General features: G+C 45.4%; 1 protein-coding gene across 1 annotated transcript; it reads right to left on the bottom strand.

Moving 5' to 3' along the window:
* Positions 1-19,038: 19,038 nt before the first annotated feature.
* On the bottom strand, positions 19,039-22,029 carry HOXC8 (homeobox C8; the record flags this gene model as incomplete). Its single annotated transcript, XM_084277267.1, has 2 exons — positions 19,039-19,331; positions 21,594-22,029. The coding sequence occupies 2 exons, from the start codon at positions 22,027-22,029 to the stop codon at positions 19,039-19,041; spliced, it is 729 nt and encodes a 242-aa protein (XP_084133393.1).

Raw genomic sequence — 22,029 nt, 5'->3', positions numbered from 1 at the left:
TTAAATTGATTTTTAAGCGATAAATCCCTGCAAGATTTTTTTTTAGCTGACAAAGAAGGGCTTGGGGGGTGTGTGTGTATATCCCCCCCCTCCAGCTATAACAGGAACCCGGATGCCAAGGGATTTTATGCTCTTTTTCCTCTGTGTAACAAAGCAAAGTAATCAATGGTAGCAATAAAACCATAAACGAGACTACAACTGGAAAAAAAAAAAGAGAGAAGCTCGTGTATTCATCTTCTATAACGTTAAGGCTTCCCCTGAGTGTCACTAGGGGGAAAAAAAATAAAGTTTCCAACCAAAAAAGAGATAGCTGGGAGTGTGCAGCATCTTATTTAGCATGTGTACCTTGTTAGGGAGCCCAGGCTGGCTCCCACCTCAGGCTGCCCAACTTGGAGCCAGCCTGGTACAGATATAAGACTCGTGGGGAGAGGGAAGATTTACAGGCGTTTCCCCCCCAAAAAAGCCAACTTTAGGATCTTTTCGTTGCCCTTTTTCTCCTCCCTCTCCTCTTCCCCCCCACCCCCCCCAGAGTTCGCCCGGGGGGTGTTTCTCGTCCCAAAGAAAAAGGCAAAAAGAAAAATAAATTCAGAATTAAAATAACTGGGATAGAAACGCGATTAACTGGAGGGATTTGGGTTGTTTTGGGTTTGTTTGGTTTTTTTTTTAATTATTTTGGGTGCTTTTCCGCTTTCTGCTGAGCTGTTAAACCCCCAGCCAGAGGCATTCTCAGCTGGACAGATCTGGAGAGGCAGGGATGTGTTGCAAATATTATTAGGCATGGGCACATCTCCCCTGAACCCCAGTCCTTTCAGGGCAGGGTTACTTTGGAATCCCCCACTGCCCATGCAAGCTGCTTCCAGATATTAAATTGTTGCGAAGGTCCAAGAAATGGGCTGGAGGGAGGGAGAGAGATGGATGAACGAGAGCTTTCCAGTTATTGGCGTGTTGTCTTACCTTATGTATTGCTTACAGCCCGGTGTAATTTGGCGAGTAAATTAAAAGTAGCTACAGCTGGATGGGTTGGACCTTTGCTAGGGCAGATTGACGTGGGGAGCTACACCTATGGAAGGGCATTTATCCCCCACGCCAACCTTGCCAAAGTTTGGAGGAGTTTCTAGAAAGACCCCTTCTGGGTTGGTGTTTTGATATTTTTTTCCCCCCCTTTTATTTTATTTTTCTCTCCCTGAACATTATAATTTATTTTTTCCTTCCTCTCCCTCCTTTTAAAATTTTCTTTTATTATTATTATTATTTATATTTATTTTTTTTTGTATAGGTGCTCGGGGCTGTTGTATCGAGACCTGTGTGATAACCGTGTGACTAGGAGTCGAGAAAGTTAAGTGTTTTATTACTTCTCTAAACAGAGGGCAAGTCTTAAAAGTCTGCTCGATTTATAGTGAACAGAAACCAGCTGCCGTAAAGAAACTTAAAATAGCATCCTCTCCCCACGTTAAAAATCAGGTTTCTGGGGAGAAAAGGGAGGGGAAGAAGAGGGGGGGGAGTGAGAGGATGAAAAAAAAAAAAAAGAGAGAACCCAACCACCCCAAAAATCTCCTGTAAATACAAATGAGGCATCATTAAAGTGTGTTTTACCCACTGCAATTCCTCAGCCTCACGTTTTGGGGTTGGGGGGGGATTTTTTGTGTGTGTCTCCCCCCCCCCCACCCCATTGATATTTTTCCAGCAGTTTGGGGATTTTTCGAAAGTATTTCATCAAGATATGTCACTACCATAAAGGTATTTATTTCTACCCCCCCCCCCCCTTCCCTCCCTCCCCACCACCCACCCCATGCAAACGTGTAGAGGGAATATGTGGGGCGCTTTCCTTGGTTAAATTGGTCTGCAAACAATTATGTAAACTCATCAGCAGAAGCAAGAACAGATGTTTTATTAAAAGTGCTACACAGCAGTAGAAATATGTACAAGTCTTCGAGTAGCTCTTTAATAGGAGTTGCTCTTTGTTCCCAGAAAAAGAAAAGCGCCCATAGAAATCTGAAATAACATTCACCACTCATAAGCGAGATTCTCTTTCATCCCCCCCCCGCCTTATTTTTTTATCCCCTCTCTCCCCATTGACGGTCGCAGAGAGAAAAGGGGGGGGGGGGGGGAATAAATAGAAATAGAAAATAAAAACCACGCTGAAAGGAAAAATAAATATGAGTCGGGAGGATTCTTGCCCCCCTCCCCCCCCCGCCAAATCCCAGCTCTAATTAGCGAATTGATGGGCTGATTTAAGGGGGGAAATAATATTTAAAAAAAAAAAAAAAGGGGTTTTTTTCTTTAAAAGGAAAAAATTGTAACCCCACCACATGTGTTTTCTATCCCTCAGTAATTACTGGAAGGAAACAAATCCAAATCGGTGTGTGCACACCCCCCCCCCCGTCTCCTTCCAGCCCCAAGATCCCGCTACTGGTAGTGAGGGGATGCCCAGCCCTGCAGCAGCTTTGGGTTGGGGGGGTGTGTGTGTGTGTGTTTTGGAGGGGGGGGGTGGACTGTTACTCTTTCCAGCCGTGTTGCTCACTTAGGGTTGATCCCAGAGTGGGGCAATAGACAGCACCCACCCCCCTCCTCCTCCCCACGCGTGAGATGCCCTGAGGTTGGGAGGTGCCCCCCACCCCCCAATATAAATTCCACTGATTCAAACAGGGTGAAGGTGATTTTTTTTTCCTGCTAAAAACATCCCTTTTGGGATGCACTAAAAGAAAAATAAAGGGGGGCACCCTCAGCCTTAAAACCCCCCCAAAAATCCCCACACTTACACGTGTGTAAGGCCCACGCACCCCCCTTACTCCTATTCCCCCCCCTCATCTGGCCATAGGGCTGCGCGCTCCCATCTGATTAAATACTCCCAGCTCTTAGAGGTAAATACAAGCGATGCCATTAAAAGCCTTTTTATTTAAACTGATTTCACCTTGGATCTGGGATCTCTGCCTTCCACACACACCCCCCCCGGCCCCCCCCCTTTGCCTTTTTTTTTTTTTTTTTTAACTTGACATTTATGGCACACGTGAGCCCTAATTATTTATTTGGGTCTTTCGCTGGGAATTTATTCCTGCTCTTTACAACAGGGTTTTTCCTAGTCAAATATTGCCCTTTCCCCCCCCCCCCCCCCCCCCCCTCCTTTTTTGGCTGTAAATAACGCTTAGAAAAATATAAATAAATTAAAAATAATACAAATAACAACCCCCCTAAAAAAATAAATACAAGGGGGGGGCAAAGGGGGAACAACCATAAATTCTTGGAGGTTTATATGGGGTTTATTTACCAATCTCCCCCCCACAACCCCCCCCCTCCTCAATGCATGGTTCGCATTGTTTTGGAGCCGTTCTCTTATTCTCTGTAATTACAACCTCGGAGTCAGAGTCTGGGCAGCTCTTAATTAAAAATAAAAATGAGGAGATGAAATCTCTCCTTCCCTTCCCACCCCCCTCCCCCCCCCCCCCCCATCCCTGAACACTTGGATTCGGAGCTGCGTAAAGTTTTATTCCGGCGCGGTTGGGGGAAGAGGGCGGCCTATTTAACAGCTTTAATTCCTAATTAAAAGGCATCTTTCCGCACCGAGGTGCGCAGAGACATAATTAGCCAAAACACCCATTTCTCCCCCCTATATTTCTCCTAAAAAAAAAAAAGGGGGGGGGCTGGGAAAAAAATACACCCAGCGCTTTGTCCCCTCTAGTTTTTTCCCAGCGCAAATCTCCGCAAAAAAAAACAAATTTAAAAAATCCCTTTATTTTCCGCTCTAGGTGGAAAACGCGGAATATTTCCGCGGAGAATTGCCCAGAGGAGGAATTTCTTTGCTTTTTCTTATTTATCCCCCTCGCAGCGTGGTGGAGGGAAATGGCCTTAAACGTGTTCTGGTGGCTTTTATTTGCTTCTCGGAGTTGCTTTAGGGGAAAGTGCAGCAAAAGTTCAGGGCGGCTCCCTCCAAGTCGCAGCGCTCGGCGCGCAACCCCCTTGAAAAATAGTCAAATAATCTCTATATTTTTAAAAAAATAATAATTATAACGGGGGGGCGGGGGTGGGAAAAGGGTTTTTCTCCCTCGCAAAAGCCCTTTCGGTCTCTGCGCGGGTTGGAAGGTAGTAAAAAAAAGGAGGAGAGAGAGAGAGAGAGGGAATTCTGGCAATTGTCAAAACACATGTCTGCTGACCAGGAAACCGGGAGGTGTGTGGGGAAGAGGAATTAATCTGTTCCTACTTCTGAAATTTATCCTTCTTCTTTCTGTCCAGGCTTGAAAGCTCTTTCTGACACTTTGAAGCGTTTATTTAGATTTTTTTTTAATATATATATATATTTATTTTTCCCCCACCCCTCCCCGCGTTGATACCGCGATGGGGACGCGGGTTTTAATTCTTAAATATTCTTTTTAATTGGGGGGTGGTGGTGGTGGAGGGGTTGGGGTGGAGGTGGGGAGGGGGGGAATGGTGGGGTGTGTGTGATTGATTTCATTATTTTTCTCCTTCCCAGATTTATTGGCGAACCTCAGCCCAACAAAAGAAGGCAGCACCGAAATCTCCCCGCGGAAACGGGACTACTGCGCTGGGGCTTAAATTACCAAGTAACCACGTTGCCAAAAACACCAAGTTAAGAGGAGCGAAAAAAAAAAAGCAGGGGGAGAACCCCCCCTTCCACACACACACACACAGCACCCCCACCGCCCCCCACACCCCCCATTTCCATTGCAACACCGCCTCAGTCCAGTTTAACTCGCTGGATAAACGCGCTTCGGGATCAATCTCATCAGCGCTAAAAAAGGGGAGCACCCACCCCTCCTAAAAAAACATATAAAGGGGGCTTTATGCCTAATATTTTAGGAGATTTTATATGGCCGAGTGATGCTTTGTTTATAAGGAGGGGGCTGTGGGCTGTGGAAACATTCCCGGCGAGCTAAAATTGGGGATAAATGGAGTTGGGGTTTAATTCGACACCATCCAGGAGTAGACTTTTTTTTTTTTCTCACTTTTCTCGTATTATTTTGCCCCCAAAAAACCCTCTGTAAAACCTGCGCAGGTAACAACTTTCCCAGGGCGCAAAAAACCCCAAAACCCCCAACCCAACCAATTCAACCCCAGATTAAATTCCGCCTCCCAGTTTTTATTCCCTAGCAGTTATTATTTTTCCAACCCCTGGTTCCATTTGGAAATATCCCTGAAAAAAAAAATCCCCAAACCCCCAATTTTAAACATCCCACCCAGCCCCAGGCGGTCATGACGTCACGCCCTCCGCGGCCAAAGCTCCACGGCGTAAAATTAGAGAAGGCGACTCGTCGCTGCGCACACGCGTGTGTCTAGACGCGGATCTTTACGCACACGCACATAGAGGGGTGCAATTACTTCTGCCGGGTGTGGAGATTAAAAATAAAGAGGAGTGGGGAATGTTGTTATTACGCTCAACTCAGGGGTGAAAAATTGTTGTCATTAACTATAGGCAGTTTTATCCTTTATCTTTTTTTTAGAGATCTGGAGGCAGAAATTTAATCATAGGTGGGGGGGGGGAGGAGGGAGGAAAAAAATCATCCAGGAAACAATAATAGTTGCCTTAATGATGGGGGGTTGGTTGGTGGGGTGGTGGTTTTTCTTTTTAGAGGCGCTCACTTAGGCAGAATTAAACTATATATTTGGAGACAACCTCGTGAGCACTTTGGTGAATTTATACGTTCGCAGCGCCTTTAATCGAGCAACAATTTAATATTTCAGGATTTGCTTAAATACACTCATATTTTCAAGGAGGGGGGGGGAGAAACACCATTCCCGAGCTGCCATGGTTTATCTATTTTTATGAGTTCACCTACGTGGGGATGATTTAAACTCCGGTTATGTGGAACGAAAAGAATAGTGATGATAATAATAATAATTATTATTATTAAAAAAAAAAAAGCAAACCCACCCCAAACTCCCAAAATTGCCTTGAATTAGCAGAAAGTGAGGAGTTTGGGATGGCTTTGGGAAGTTTATGGATGGGGAGGGGGCTTGAGGGGAGGGGGGACACGACACACTTCAATGTTAAAGGTATTAAAACTTCTTAGCGAAGTGATTTTGGTTTTGGGGGTGTGTGTGTGTGGGGGGGGGGTTAAACAGCAGAAGGTTTTTTGTAGGGTTTTGAGCCCTCTCCCAGCCAAGGGAGTGTAGGGTGTTTATATCCCTACCCCCAAGCCCTGTATTCCCCCCACCCCGTAATTATACACATGGATAAGAGGGGAGGGGAGGGAAAAGGGGGGCAAAAAAGAAGGGGGGAAAAAAGCACCAAATTGCAAAAAAAATTGCAAGTTTCTGTCACTTGGTGGCAGTATACAAAACAAGTAAACAAAACCGGGAGAAATTTAAACAGCCAAAGGGGGGGCGGGGGGGAACAAGGGGACCGGGGTGAGGTGGGGGGGGGGGCACCTGTGGGACAACCCCCCGTCCCCCCGCATCGCTTGGCCCTTGTCTGGCGGCTGATTTTAGGGAGATTTGGGGTTTTTTTGGGGGTTGTTTTTTTAGTGGGTTTTCCATCTTTTTTCCTGCTTTCCTCCCTGTCTTTACACACACACACACACGCATCCCCTCTCCCCCCCCCCCCCCCTTCCTTTCCTCCTTTTATTTCCCCCCATCCCCGCCCCCCATTGAAACGCGGGGTCTTTAGTGTGGGGACAAAGACTTTTACAGCAAGGTGTGTCCCCATGCGACAAAGGCGACCCGAGCAGCCTGTCCCCCGCAGACTGCGTCCAGACACCCGCAATTTCGGGGGCTTTTCGCCTTTTATTGTGTTTGTGTCTGGGGAGAAAGCTGGGGGGGGGGGGGGGGTGGGGTGGTGGTGGGGGAGAGGGAGGAGGAGGAGGAGGAGGGGGGAGACGGGGCCGCTTCTCGCCTTCCTCCTCCCCAGCATCTTTCTCCCTTCGCCGAGGCTGGAGGTCACGCCCCCCTTTCACCCCCCCAGTCCCCCTAAACGCCCTCTTCAAATGTTGGGGGGCTTCTACTCTCATTTTCTCCCTTTTCCCCCAAAAAATCCCCACCCCGCACTTCAGCTCCCCGCTTCAAATCCGATGGGAAAGGCCCTTTCCCCCCCCCCTTTTTATTGTTATTATCATGGGGTTTTTTTTTCGCCCTAACTTCAACCACAAACACTGATTTTTAATTTCTTTTTTATTTCTTTTTTTCCCCCCTCTTTTTCTCCGTTTCGGGTATTTTTTTACCCCCCCGAAGGCGGCGAGCTGCAGGGATTAGGCGCCCGCCAACAACAGTAACCAGATCCCCAACTATCTCCTCCAAAAATGAATTTCTTGATCCCCCGATGTTCCGCATCATCGTTCCCTAATGCGGGTTCCCTCCTCTATGACGAATTTTTTTAAGCTCCCCTCGCCTTTTTTTCTCCTCCACATACCGAGCTCCGCAAATGTATCACTCAAAAAAAAATTAAAATAAAATTTAAAAGAACAGGAAAAATAATCCACCACGTTCCCCCAAAAAAATTACAGCCCAAAAAAACCGAAACACCCCCAAAAAACAAACCCAAAAAGCCACAACCCATAAAAACCCCACAACCCCAAAATACCACAATACTCTAAAAAAAAAGCCAGTCCCACAAAGCCCCCAAAATTACACCCCCCCTTTGCTGCACAACTCTCCAGCTAGAAATACACCCCCTCCAAAAAATGTAAATTCAATTAAAAATCACATTTATTGGGGAAATAACTACAAAGATATCGACCCCCTCATCGCAAACCGGGCTGAGCATCACCACATCCATCGCTCCCACATAACGCCGGTGCCGTTTGCTTATATATATATATAAAAATACACAGATACACACACAGACACAGACATCTCATATATTATTTTAATGGGTTTAATTAATTCCGTCCCCAAACCGAAATTCCTTCACACGACAAGTTGGGAATTCGCTTCTTTCTAACAATTTCTTTGTAGTTACAGGGGTTTCCAGGGTTGGGTATTTTATTTTTCACGGCGGTACAATCAACCCCCACCCACCCCCAGGTTCACGCTCTGTATTTATCTCCATTTCCTCGTAACACCGTTTTATAGAGGCGAGATAAACGCCCACGCGTGGGGCAGATGGTATCTGCTGGGGTTTACGGGCGGGTGTAAGTGTACAAGACGCGGACGCCTTGGAATCAAATGTAAATTCCTCCTCGTATTTACGCCCTTCACGCGCTCCTACTCAACACCTCGGAGTACAAAACGCCGCTATAAATAAATTAGGAAGGATTTGGGACGGCGGAATTCCCATTTAAAGGTTTCTGTAGGATGCTGGTTGCTGTTATTCTTATTTAATTTATATTTTATATATGTATATATATATATTTTGTTCTCCACTGACAACACATGTGGAAGAGAATCTATTATTTCCTGAAAGTCCATGTCAATAACACGTGGCGATTTTCCTATAATCCCCGATGTTACAGATCCAAGCAGCGATTTATTTCCTCTGGTTTAAGACTGGGATTAAAGAGGGAAGGGGTGGAGGGGGAAAAAAAGGCAACAAACCACAACCTCGGAGAATATAAATCATTCCGGTATTCCAGCTCCACATCCTAAAAATGTTTCTCAGCGTTGCGAGTGTCTGAAGGATGTCGATACGTCAAGGGAAAGGAGAAAATCAATATATTTTCAAGTTGTTTGGGAAGGGGATGTGTATGTGTGTGTGTGTGTGTGGATGGGAAGAGGGGGGGAGAGGTTTCCAGGCCTGGCGGAAGGAGGTTTAATGCGGGGCGGCGGTGGGAGCATCCCGGCGTTAATAGGAGCCAGCCCCGGGGAGCGGGGAGCTGGGGAAGAGGGGGGGGGGGGGGGGAGCGGCTCGGGGAGGGAGAACAGACGGATTTAAGCCTGAAAACAATAAAAGATCCCATTTCTGTAATCATGTGGTTCCAATAAACACTCATTGTTTGCTCATAAAATGTCTTTACGACTAGCCGCGGTACAGGCAGAGCCTCCACGCCACCGGATTTTCCCAGCGAACAAAACGAAGGGAGAACTGTCTCTTCCTCCACACACACCCACCCCTCAAACCCCCCCCCCAAAATCCCATCCCCGAACCCTTTATTTATTTCACGCTTGGAAAATAAGAAAGAACCGGGGCTGGGGGGTACACACGGCGCGGTGTCTCCAAGGCGAAACCGGGATAAAGATATTAAAAAATTCAATATATATATATATATACACACACACACACACACATTTCCCTTCGGAGGGAAAAGGGAATCGCTGCGCTCGGGTTTGTGCCGATAATTTCCAGACGCGAGGATTAACTCCAGGTTTCTCAAAAGAAAAGGGAAACTTGGGAAACTTGTGGGGTTTTTGGGGTGGGGTTTTTTTTTTTTTTGGTTGGTTTATTTTTTTTCTTCTCACCCCCAATATATATATTTTTATTGAGGGTTTTTTTCCCCTTTTCCTTAATTAAATTTCACACCAGAAACCAGCCCAGAACTTAACAAACCGCTTTCGCTAATTAACCTCTGCCAGCGCCCGCTGGAAATTAAAATCGAGGAGGCCATTTTCAGTTAAAAAAAACCCCCCACAACCCACCAGAAAACAACAACCACACGCAAAACAACAACAAAAAACCGCACCGAGGCAGAGAGCGAGGAGCCCCCCTCGGCCTCCACCACACACACCCCTCCCTTCCCTCCCTAAAATCCCCCTCCTTTCTCTCCCCACACACAGGGGAACCCCCAAAATCGCTTATAATTCGCTAGAAAATCACCAGCGTCTCCTCCACCCCTCCCCCACATGGTTTATTTAATGTCCGGCCCTATATATCTATAGGTCCAGCCCTATACATCCCCAGGCTGGCATCACCACAGCAAATCTCTGCTCGTACACACGCTCCTCATTATTATTATTATGATCATTTAAACCACGGCGGATTTATCGAGGAAGGAGGAGAAAACAACCTCGAGAGGAAATTAAGTCGCTGCGTTATATACATGTAGATATTTTATATATATATGTGTGCGTGTTTACCGGTATATAACAGGGAGATAGATAAGATTAGGTGATGGATGGATAGGTGGGGAGGTAGGTGGGTGGGGAGGTGGATGGGGAGGTTAGCGGGGGAAGGGTCACGCTTTAAATCTCACCCGTTAAACCTGAATTAAAGTCGCAGGAGAAAAAGGGGAGGAGGAAAAAATTAAATAAAAGAGGAAGGAAGGGGTGTGCGTGGGGAAAAAAAAGGAATAAAATACTAAAAATAAAGCGAAGAGGGGGGGAGGGACTCGCATGCAAATAAAATATATAAAAGCCAACACGGCGTTTAACCACTTCGCAGGGAAATCCGAGCGCTGCTCGAAGTTCTCACTGCTGAGAGTTTATTATTGTGTTTTACGGCGCGGAGCTCGTCGCGATTGGTCCTTTTGGGAGGGGGAAATTCAATGAAATTCCATAAAATCCCATAAAATTCCAGAGGATTCACTGAAAGCCCCCCTTTCCCTCCCCCGGGGAAAACTTCACACACACACCCCCCCCCCCCCGCAAAATAAACCCCCCCAACCCGAATAAAGAGAGGAGCTCTTTGGGATGCAAAGAGTTGATTGTTAATCACCTCGCGCTTAATATTAATTATTGCCCCGGGATCGAAACGCGCAGCCCCGCGGAAGAAGCGCAGGCCGCGACCGGCGGCCCCGGGATTTGGGGAGGGGGGGGGTGTGAAAGGAAGGAAGGAGAGTGGGGGGAGGGATGTGTGTGATGGGGAGGATAGGGGCGGGCAAAACCGAGCCTCACGCACACAATTAAGAGCGCAGCTCATTAAATATGGCACTACCGGCAGCCTTGGACGCCCCACCCGGGCCGCCCCTCCGCGCATGCGCTTCCCCCCCCTTAAATTTTTTTTCCCCCCTTTTTTTTATTTAAAAAAAAAGGAAAAGTTAAGAGGATTCTTTTTCCCACCTATATATATATATATACATACACAATTCCCCCCCTCCTCCCCCCCTCTTTCACACGCGCCCCCACCACAACCCCCCCCCCCCATCCATCCTCCCCATCCCCCGGCGCCCCCCGACCTGCCTCCCCGCACCCCGAATATGACATCAGCAATAGCAAATCCCTTTTTTTCCCCCCTCTTTTTTTTTTCCCTTCCCCCCCCCCCCCGAATTAACTGCATTTCTGCCGCCCCGCAGCAGCTTTCCCTCATATCCAAGCTACACCCCTCGCTCGCACAACGATGCATCATTATCCTTAACACCCGGGCTATGGATCATTAGTTACACATTTTAACCAATAAGGGAACACTTACCAGAGGCTCCTGTCTCCCCCTCTCCCTCTCTCTCACTCTCTCTCTCTTTTTTTCTCTGTCTCTCCCTCTTTCTGATCCACTGACGTGCAGCTCAGCTCCACAGAAACATTTAAAAAATATAAAAATTAAAAAAAAAAGGTGGAAAAAAAAATCAAGGGGGAAAAAAGGTGGAAAAAAAATCAAGGGGGAAAAAAAAGGTCGAAACAAAAGCAAAACAGTTCTTCTCTGGTTGGGTAAGGGATGGGGGAAGCTGAAGGAGGAATCTCTCTCTCTCTCTCTGGGGTTTTTTTTTGGGCTTAAAAAAAAAAAAGAAAAAAAAAAAGGTATTTACAACTGGTTGTGCCCCCTCATCATCGCATCCTGCAAAGGAAATGCATTGCGTTTTGCCCCTAGGGGTGGGGAATAGGAGGCGGCAACCAGACGCAGCAGTAAACTCATTAATGCCAAAATGCCCAAAGCAACCAAGAATTCCAACCCCAAGGAGACGAGGGAGGGAGGAAGGGGGGGGTAAAAAAAAAATCCCCACCCCCCTCACCCCCCCCAAAAAAAAAAAAAAAAAACCAACCACCCCTCGATTATTTTTTTAAAGCAAAAAAAAAAAATCATCATCATCATCACGCTAATAATTAAAGGGGCGGGAGGGGTGGAGGGGGGGGGGAATGAAAGGGTTGGGGGGTTGGGGGGGGGGGGAGGTGAGGGGGGGGGGGAAATACCATCCTACCCCTGGCACTGCTTGGACTGTTAAAGGAAAAGACTACTGCGAAAGAGTCATAAGAGAAACCACAATAAAAAGTTCACGTTCATGGATGGAGTCCACATGACTTCCTGTGGCCAATCCAACTTGTGATTCAGTCGTAAACTTTTATTGCTCAGCTGTAAATTTTCTGCAAACAACCAGGAATGCGTTGCATTTTTTTGTGACGAGTGCAAATGCTCTCCTCTGTCGCCATGTTTATACAATTCCCCTTTAATATTAAGGGATTAAAACCCCCCCTTCTCATCTTTACATCCCCCCCCCCTTTTATTTTTCATCCTTTAAGCCATGGTGGGGTTTAATTTTTCCTCCTTTTCCAGACAGAGCCGGGTTGATTTGATGATTATTCGCGTTAATTCTCCGCTTATTATTATTATTTTCTATTTTTTTCCCCCTCTAATTTAAATTTAATTACGAGGATTTGCCCTTTAGCGCTGGGCGTTATTAGGCTCCGTGTTAGTAATTAATTAGGGGGGGGAAGGGTGTGGGGAGGAAAACCTTTGAGGAAGAAAGGCGGTGGAGGAAGGGGGGGGTGGGTGTGTGTGGAAATATCTAGCGACAGTGGATTTGGCAAATAAATATATTAAATAATTAATTTTTAAAGCGTTTAATTAATAAGCCGGGACTCGAGGAGGAAAACAAAAAAATTAAGGGGGGTGGGGGGAGGGAGGGAATGATTCTTTCTGGCCAGAGCATCGCTGCTGAGGGTGTGTCCGCTGCTCATTAAACCTCTCCGGGGCAAAAATACATGATGTGACCCCCCCCCCCAAAAAAATCCCCCCTCCTCATTCTTCCCCCCACACACACACTCCATCCCCGCAGAACCCCCTCTGCCCAACCCAACCCAGGGGGGCACCTGAAGCACACAACCCTCCCCTCCCTTTTCTCCGCTCCCACCCAAAACTTGGAGCCAAAGGCGCGATCTCACCCCAGAAACTCCCGCATCCCCTTTCCCCAGTCCCCTAAAACCCACCCAGCGTTATGATTTACTGGCGGGACACCTACATACATGTTTTTTAAGCACTTAAATCTTCCTCCCCGTGCTATTTACCCTCCAGCAAGCCCCCCAGCCTTTTGTTTTACCACTCCGCGGTGTCGGGGATGCGATACTTGATAAAAGGCGGAATTAATGATACTTTTTTAAAACCCTTTGATTTTTTTTCTCTCTTTTTTTTTCTTTCCTATTTTTTTTTTTTTTTACCCCCTCAAGCTGAAGGAGGGAGGGGGCAGAGGGGTGTTTGTCCTTGTAGAAAGCTGGGAAATATTGATTTGGAAGGGGAGCGACATTTTTCCACCGTGTAGAGGCCTGCTTTGGAGGCACCGCGAGTAACCACAAACCGGTGTAAATAGGCAACCGCAAAGCCCAGCCTGGGCTCAGATGGGCTCCTCCACATCAAACCCTGCAAGGAGCCGCCTTTCTGCTCTTTTTTTTCCCATCTGGGTAAAGAGAAATATCTATTTTTTTTTTTCCCCTCCCGCACTCCCAACTCCACCGCACCCCTGAACCCATGAAAAAAAATAATTAATAATAATAATTATAATTATTAGGAAGTTTAAATATTCCCCCTCATTTTTTTCCCTATTAATTCATCTCGACGCACACACATTTCCAGGGATAGCTCCATTATTTTCCCTCCACCCAGGTATTTCCTCGCCTTACTTAAATTTTAATTGAGGAAAATAATAATAATAATATTTTTTTTTAAAAATGGAGGGGGGGAGGAGGAGGTGGAGGGGAGATTTTCGCTCTCTCCCTCTTTAATTTATTTATTTTTTCTCCCCCTGGCTGGCTGCGTGTCTGTCTGCCCCAAACAACACAAAGGTTGTAATACAACCGGATGGACGGGAAATTACTTTATTCACTTTACAAACCACCAATAAATTTTATAACAGGTAGTTAAAAGTTACGAGGGGGGGAAACTACGACCACAACAGCTTCCCGAGCACAATGGAGATCCTATTTTTTTTTTTTTTTTCCCAGAGAGCAGACAAGATAATAAATTCCATAATGGGAAGAGGAAATTTTGATCCTGGGGAAGGAGAAAGTAACCTGGGCGCACATTTACTACGCGGAGGATTTTTTCGGAGACGAGCATTTCGCTACTCCCAACCCTCCACCCCCCCACACACACCCCACACAGACACTTATAAACCCGACTCCCCTCTCCCAAAATTAGCGAGGGGATTTTCGGGAGGATAAAAGAGCCGCATTTGACGGGGAAAGAGGAGGGGAAGTTTGAGAAGCAAAAATAAGATGAGTTTTAAGGGGAAAAAAAATTAAAATAGAGTTGTAGAATTGCCCCTATTATTCCCTTTTTTCACCTTTTTTTTTTTAGAAGTCTAGCTCACAAAGTTCCCCCCCCCCGCCTCCGCCCCCGCGCATCTTCCTCCCCTTCCTCCTTCCTCGCTAAAAAAAAAAAAAAGAAAAAAATTAAAATAAAATAAAATAAAAAATAAATTTAATGCCCGAGAAATTTCGTTGTCTCTCCAATATCATCCGTGCCCATTTCGGAGTATAAAACCTAAACGAATTTTTTCGCCTAATGGCTGCGTTATGGCACGGCGGCGGCTGTGATTAGAATAATAAATTAAGGGAAAATAAGCAATATGCTCAAACTCAGCTTTTCGAGGAATTATATTTTTCACAAATCACAAATGGAGATCCAAAAGGAAATTTGATTGGCTAATAAAAAGCCTGGAATAGGACGATATTTCTTACTCCAGGCGGGTAGATGAGTCTAATTTCAGTAATACCGAAGCTATGATCATTTTCTGAATAAGCCACTTTGTGGAGAGCGAATCTTCTTTCAAATTACTTTCCCCCATAAAATGGTCTCTTCTCTTTTTTTTCCCCCCTCTCCTGAAATGATGGAGTGATTACAGAAATAACTGGATGGCGTCTCAAGATGCGACACTCTTGTGTTGACTACAGAACATAAACATTTCCCCCCCAAACTAACTGCTGCGCCTGTAGTTTCGATAATTTAACTCCAGACCCTTTTGATAGATAAATGTCAGCCTGTAGTATTCGTTCGGATAAAAACTACTCGGATTTGGGGGTTTAAATATGATGGATAGAGTGCGGAGGCAGCTTCTTTCTTTTTATTATTCTTATTTTTAAACACTTTGATAAGTTCTCCCTCTCCTTCCCCACCCCCTCGTCGGGGGGATATTTTCTATGTAAAACCTTTATCTCGAATGTTTTAAAAAAATTATTATTAATTTTTTAAAGTAATATAAGATAAAATATTTGAATTCTCACTGATTCCTGCGGGTTTTAGCGCTGGAATGAAGGAACACACGTCCTGCTTATGATGGCAAACGAGGGGGAGGGAAGAAAAAATAAATCCCTTGTTGTAAAGGCTGGATAAATATCCCCAAGAAAGAAAGAAAAAGGGGGGGAGAGAGGGGAGAAAAAAAAAAAGGAGCCCTTAGAATAAACCACTCTGGTTTATGACTAATAAAACTGCTTACCTTCCGCGCCTGCCCTCGACATGGAAAAGTCTAGAATAAACCTTATTGGTGTTTTTTATGTATTTCTTGGGAGATTAACGCCGGTTAACGAGGACATTACGGGCTCTACAGCGGGGTGGGGGGGTGAAGGGGGAGAGGGGGGTGTCTGCCTGTATCGGTATTTGGTGCGGTTCGGGAGTGGGCACCCACGGGAGCTGCACACACACGCCTTGCACACGCAGGGACTCAGCTCCATCCCCGGGCAGAGCAGTATCAGACCCCGCTGATGCCATTTTCCATAGATTACACCCCCCCCCTCACACCACTCCATCCCCGCCCCCAGCCCCATTTCGCCTTGGGATCTCAGAGGGGGTGCGACCCGCTGCGAACACGGGGTGCAAGAGGGGCGAAGAGAAGGGTGTGGGTGCACCCACCCGAGTCCCTGTTCCCTGCGCGCTTCACAACTTCGCTATATCCCTTTTCTCCCCCTTTTTTTTCCTCCCTTTTTTTGTTGTTTCCCCCAGCCCCCCTGGGCAGAATCCAGCGATTTCAAGCCCTGAGGCATTTAAATCCTTTAAGCTTGGTGGGTTTTGGGTTAAGAATGTCTGAAACCCACAGAGGAGCCTCCAGACATAGCTCAGAGCATCAGGCTGCGTGTTGAGGAGCCTTGTGTGCTTCCTTATCTACAATATCTGGGTAAACATCCCGTCTACTTCTGCATCCCTGGGCTCTAGATGATGTAGTCCATTTATCAGCAGGAGGAGGGAAGGGAGGGGAGGGGAGGGGGGGAAAGGAGGGGGGGGGGGGGAAGGGGAAAAAGAGATAGACCCGGTTTTACAGATCAATAGACCTCGTTCAAGGAAATGAGGGTGGTGGTAAGAGAAATATGTGGAAAGTTCAGCTGCCACCCGAGAAGTAGGAGAGGGACTTGGAGGCATTCCCGCTAGGTTTTCCTGAGAATATAATGAAATTTAATAAAATTGAATGGAATATATATATATATATAAAAGGATACCTGATGCAATATATAATTGAAGAAAAATAATAATTATTATTCATAATATTAATAATAATAATAATAGACACGTTAGGGGTGGTGTCCATGGGCAAGAGGGACGCAATTTGGAGAGTCAAAGGCACTGTGTACCTAGGGGGGAAAGACATATAAATAAATAAACTGCTTTCTTGCCAACTTCTATTCTATCCCCCCCCACACCTCTCCCCCGTGTTTCGCGCTGTTTCCCCAGGGAAACGCGTTGCCCCCCGAGCCCTTCCCGGTGCCCAGGTTTTGGCGCACACCTCATGGGCTCCCCATCGCCTGCAAGCAGCGGGTTATACCCGGGAATGGGGAGGGGGGAAGGAATTCTCGTCTCCCCCCCACCCCACCCCCCAATTCCCAACCCAGCCCGAGCAAGGAGAGGATTTTTCTGGACCTCAGAGCCAGGCAGGACCAGGGCTTTGCACTTTCCAGGTCGCTCAAATGTCACTTCCCAAGTAAAAAATCCAACCGCACACCCTCTGTGCACTTTCCCCCCCCTCGCCCACCCCCCGAAGGAGCCTTTCCCATAACAAAGAAAGACTGAACAGTGCTGGAATCATGGCAATATTTAATTTTATTATTATTTTGGCGGACCTACAAGCTTCAATCAGACAATTAGCAGCAACATTCTCATATTAAATCATATTTTTTGGTGTGTTTTTAACCAGCATTTGCCATCGCAGCAGTGAAATACCCGGCTCGGGCTCCGGGCAGAGAGGCAGGAGGGGGGAAATCCTCCCCCCAACACACACCCCATCCCTGCCCGATCCACCTCCGCTGCTGGTGGTTGAGCCAAGATGTTCTGATTTCCTCCCAAATAAAGATGAGCCTCGGTTTGTGAAGCCTGACAAAGATGATTTGAAGGATGAAGTATCAGCCAGAGCCCACTCTGGGTGAATGTGTACGTGTGGGTGCTTTGCAATAGACACACAGCACTGTAGGCAACGCAGTCCTTTTAAAATCTTTTTATTATTATTATTATTATAATTATTATTATTTACGTAATGTCTCACGTATACAATACAAATCCACGGTGTCCAGAAATGTGATTTTTTTTTTGTCTTTTTTTTTTTTTTCTTTCTGGCGGTAATTGCTACATTCAAGAGTTTGAACACGATGCTTTTACATAAAACAAACGACGATTTATTTTTTTTTTTTAGGATTTTCTTTTATTTCGAGCATGTCGCATTAACAGATAGGTCAAGACAAATAGATAACTATACATTCAGTGCAATTTAGTTCTACACTACTGTATAAGCACAATAAAATAATACAATACTGTGCGTTCTCAACTAGGCAGTTTCAGTTGTTGGGAATTTTTTTTTTAATTATTTTTTTCCTTTTTTTTTTTTTTTTTCTCTCCAAGAAAATAAGCAGCAACAAACGACAATAAAACCGCATTACAAATACTTTCAAAGCATGACTCCTTCTATAGGTAGTGATAAAGTACAATACAAGGTTGGTCGGGGTTGGTTTATTATTATTATTATTATTATTATTATTATTGTATTTGTAGTATTATTTTTTGCTACTTAGTAGCTTGCATCAGGGCAAAAACACAGCTCGCTCTCGCTCTCTCTCTCTTAAATAAATTCTGACCAAGTAAAATTTAGGATACTTAAGCCCCTTGTTGATAATAGCTTCGATAATTATTGCAGGTTTCCCCTTTAGGTAGTACATGAAGAATTTCGAGTGCTCACACAGGCAAAGGGTAAACAGCGCCTATAGAACTAAGGAAAGGGTTGGGTGGCGTATTTTGGCCTATCAAGGTATATACAAGCCTCAATCCTATAGAGATGGGGGGGGGGGGGGGGGGGGATGTCTATTGGGGGGGAGTGTTTTTGGGCGCTACCAGGTATGCTCACCCTCCAAGCTCCTCTTCTTATCTGGCAGGGGCTGCAGGAATGGCCCCTCCGAGGGGGTTGATAAATGGCTGGTAGGAATGGAGATCTCCACAGATAGACAGACACTACACAAACAAGCTAAGGAAGCTGGAAGCACCCTCGCATTTCCCCTAGGGTCATTCGGGAGAGGCTTAAACCCAAGCTTTTAAAAAGAATTTATATATATATATATGTGTGTATATATATATATATATAAAACCGGGCAAAGTCAAAGTTGTTCAAATAAACACACATCCTGCACCCATCCGTGTGTGCAGCTTCCTAGGCGGGAGCGGAGGGAGCAGGGGACGAGCAGTGACATTTGTTTCCAGGCTTGGTTTGGGACTGCTGGGGGTTGGGGGTGGTTTGGCTTTGCTGGATCTTTATTATTATTATTTTCATTTTTTCCCCCTCCCTTTTCCTCTGCACTTGCCCCCAAGCCAGATATGTATTTCTTGGACTAAAAACGCAGCTCTGGAGGGGGGAAAAAATTAAAAAATAAAAAAAGGGGGGGGGGGGGAAGTAAGGGAAGTTTCTATGACAATAAAAAAGGCTACAACTGTTTGACAGGTAGTTACTGCTGTGTGAGCCTCTCCATTCTATACTCTATAAAAGCAAATGACCGTCGTAAACATCTCGATTTATCATCTGCCATAAAACGAGACTTCAAGGGGCTGAGAACTCAGTCCTTGCTTTCTTCTTTTTCCTCCTCTTCTTTTTCCTCTTCTTCATTCCCTTCTTCTTCCGTTTTCTCCTCGTCCCTGGCCCCCGGCAGCTTATCTTTATTGTTTTCTTTTTTCCACTTCATCCTCCTGTTCTGGAACCAGATCTTCACTTGTCTCTCGGTCAGTCCCAGGGCGTGAGAGACCTCAATCCGCCGCTTCCGTGTCAAATACGGGTTGAAGAGGAACTCCTTTTCTAACTCCAGGGTCTGGTACCGGCTGTAAGTTTGTCTGCCACTGCGTCTTCCGGGAGCTGTAGGACACAAACATCAAATAACTTCTTAATTCTCCCTTCTCTGGAGGCTCTGTTCCCCCACCCCAGCCCCCCTCGCCTCAATTTTCCTAGAGAAACTGCTGCCACCGCCACCCCCCCACCCCCCCCCAGGAAAAAAAAAGCCCCTTTCAACCCTGTGCATATTAAAGGCACTGAAAGAAAGTCGCTGGGTTATTATTGATAATCATAGGGCTGGTATTGCTGGTGGTACTGGTAGGCAGCTGCCCTGCCCTGGCTCTGCCTGGGGAGTGTTCAGCTCTGGCTGCTTGGCTGGGTGCAGGGAGGTGTGTGTCAAGCTCATTCACAAAAGAGACCTTTCCAGTTTCCTAAAAGGTGGTTCTGGGTGGTGAGTCCTGGTGGGCAGCTCCATTTTATAGAAAAATATCTATATTCCTATGAAAGCTGCATTGTTCACCATAAAAACCTCTCCAACCTTTCTCCTTTCTCCCATTTCTTCTTCTTTTCTTTTATTTTCCTTTAATTCTTTCTTTCTTTCTTTCTTTCTTTCTTTCTTTCTTTCTTTCTTTCTTTCTTTCTTTCTTTCTTTCTTTCTTTCTTTCTTTCTTTCTTTCTTTCTTTCTTTCTTTCTTTCTTTCTTTCTTTCTTTCTTTCTTTCTTCTTTTTCTTTCATCTTTTCTTTCCTCTTTGATTCTTTTTCTCTCCCTTCTCCCTCTCATCCTCTCTCCTTCTCTCCTTCTCTCTCCCTCTTTCTCTCTCTCACCTTCTTTCCTTCCCTCTCCCTCTTTCTCCCCTTCTCCCTTTTCCTCAAAACGCCCAACTCCTAATTCCTTTCCCAAACGTTGTCCCCCAAAATACAGGCTCAGGGTCTTCCTCTTTACTAATATTTATGCCCTGAGAATTTGCAATTGCCATTAAACCCCTTTTTCCCTGTCCTTTCGGTCCGGGTTGTGTGTAAAGCACCCACACGGACAGAGATGCTTATTTGCCTGTGCAAACACAGAGATTGTATTTAAAACAACCCGAGGTGGACATTTACAGCAATAGACAAAAAAACACCCCAACCACCAAGAAAAGAAAGAAATGAAGGAAGAAAGAAAGAGGACCGAGGTATGCGCAGCTCTGCCCCTGCACTTCCTCCTGCACGGTCCTTTCTTAATGAGAAAAACAATGTATTTGGGTGGAAAAAAAAAAAAGAAAAAGCAAAAGAGAAAAAGTCCAGTTTGAAATGATTGCATCCTTGAGACTACCTCTAGGTCAAAGCTTAGATAAATAACATGTTTTCCTCTGCGTCTATCTCCCAGCCTCTGGGCCACATCCTCTGTACATTAGCCAGAGCTCTTTTCTATTTCTTTTCCTTTTTTATTCTTCTTCTTTATTTTTTTTTTCTCCTGGTGGTTAAATTTTCCTGGGGGACAGGGGGGAAAAAAACAACTTTGGGCCTCTGATTGTCCTTAAAATTAACACTAACCTTCAGATGTTTTGAATTAACAAGGCTTCTAGACAACCTTGGTCCTTAGGTGGGGGGAAACTTGTACTTTGAAGTATTTCGCTTTCTGTGCAATTATCTGGACTTCACATGAGCAAAGTTCCATTCAGCCGAAATTATTTTGAATTTCCCACCCCCTCTTTTTTTTTTTTTTTTTTTTTTTAAACCCAAGACTGTTCTCCTCCACCCCACCCCATAGCTCTGAGCTAAGTTTCCCTTTCTGCTTAAACTTTTATCTCTAGGCTTTAAGAAACAGATGTAAAGTATTAGTAATACTTATACAAGTTCCCACCTTTCAGGCTTCGTCTCCAAGCGGTTATGAAAGGCTATATGACATTTTTAAAGAGCAGTGTATTATCAACATGCAAATAACCTCGTGGGAGCTGTATCTTATTGCCTATCCTCAAGGCAAGCAATAAAAAAACCCAAGTTTTACTTTATTGTGATTTAAGCCTTTTGCAGGGAATCACCTTGCTGGCTCTCTAGTAACTGCTGTCTTGTTTGCTTTCAAAGGTCTTCCTAAAAAGAAGAAACATTAGCACAAACCTGCTCATTTCTTTCATATTTTACATCTTAACCTCTTTATATCCATCTTTTCCCGTATAGATATATGTATGCATACGGGTGTGTGTGCATGTTTATATATCTATACGTATGTTTGTGCCTGAATATGCATACATATATATATATATATAGACAGACAGACAGAGAGAGGGGAGAGGGAGAGAGAGAGAGAGAAAGAGAGAAAAAAAATAAAGGAAAACATTTAAGGAGGAGGAAAAAAAGGTCCTAACCGTGAGGTCTCATCCATGGGAACATGAGACTGGGAGACGAATTTTGATTTAAATGCCCTTGTCCCTCGCTAGAGTTACTGTTGGAAGACGATTTACAGTCAGGATATTGTACAACAGTCGTCTCTTGCTGAGCACCATAAAGCGATTGCCTCGGTAGAGCTTCATATCCATAGAATTTAGAAGCGTCTCCGTGACACGCCAAGGCGCATGGGTTTTGCTGGTATCCAGAGTTGGAGATGCTGGAGGTTCCGTGGTGGAAAAACTCTTGGACGTGGTGTGAAGGGTGCTGGAAGGTGGGAGCAGTAGTGCCCGGACCATACACGAGAGCATGGCTCCTGCTAACACTTTGTGGAAATCTGCAGTCGTAGTAAGTTGGCTCCAGCGATTCACCGCCTTTGTACTTGGAAAAGAGAGGATTTACAAAGTAGGAACTCAT

This window comes from Gallinula chloropus (genome assembly GCF_964237585.1).
Source record: "Gallinula chloropus genome assembly, chromosome: 31".
NCBI classification, from domain to species: domain Eukaryota; kingdom Metazoa; phylum Chordata; class Aves; order Gruiformes; family Rallidae; genus Gallinula; species Gallinula chloropus.
This window is presented reverse-complemented; position numbering and strand designations above follow the sequence as displayed.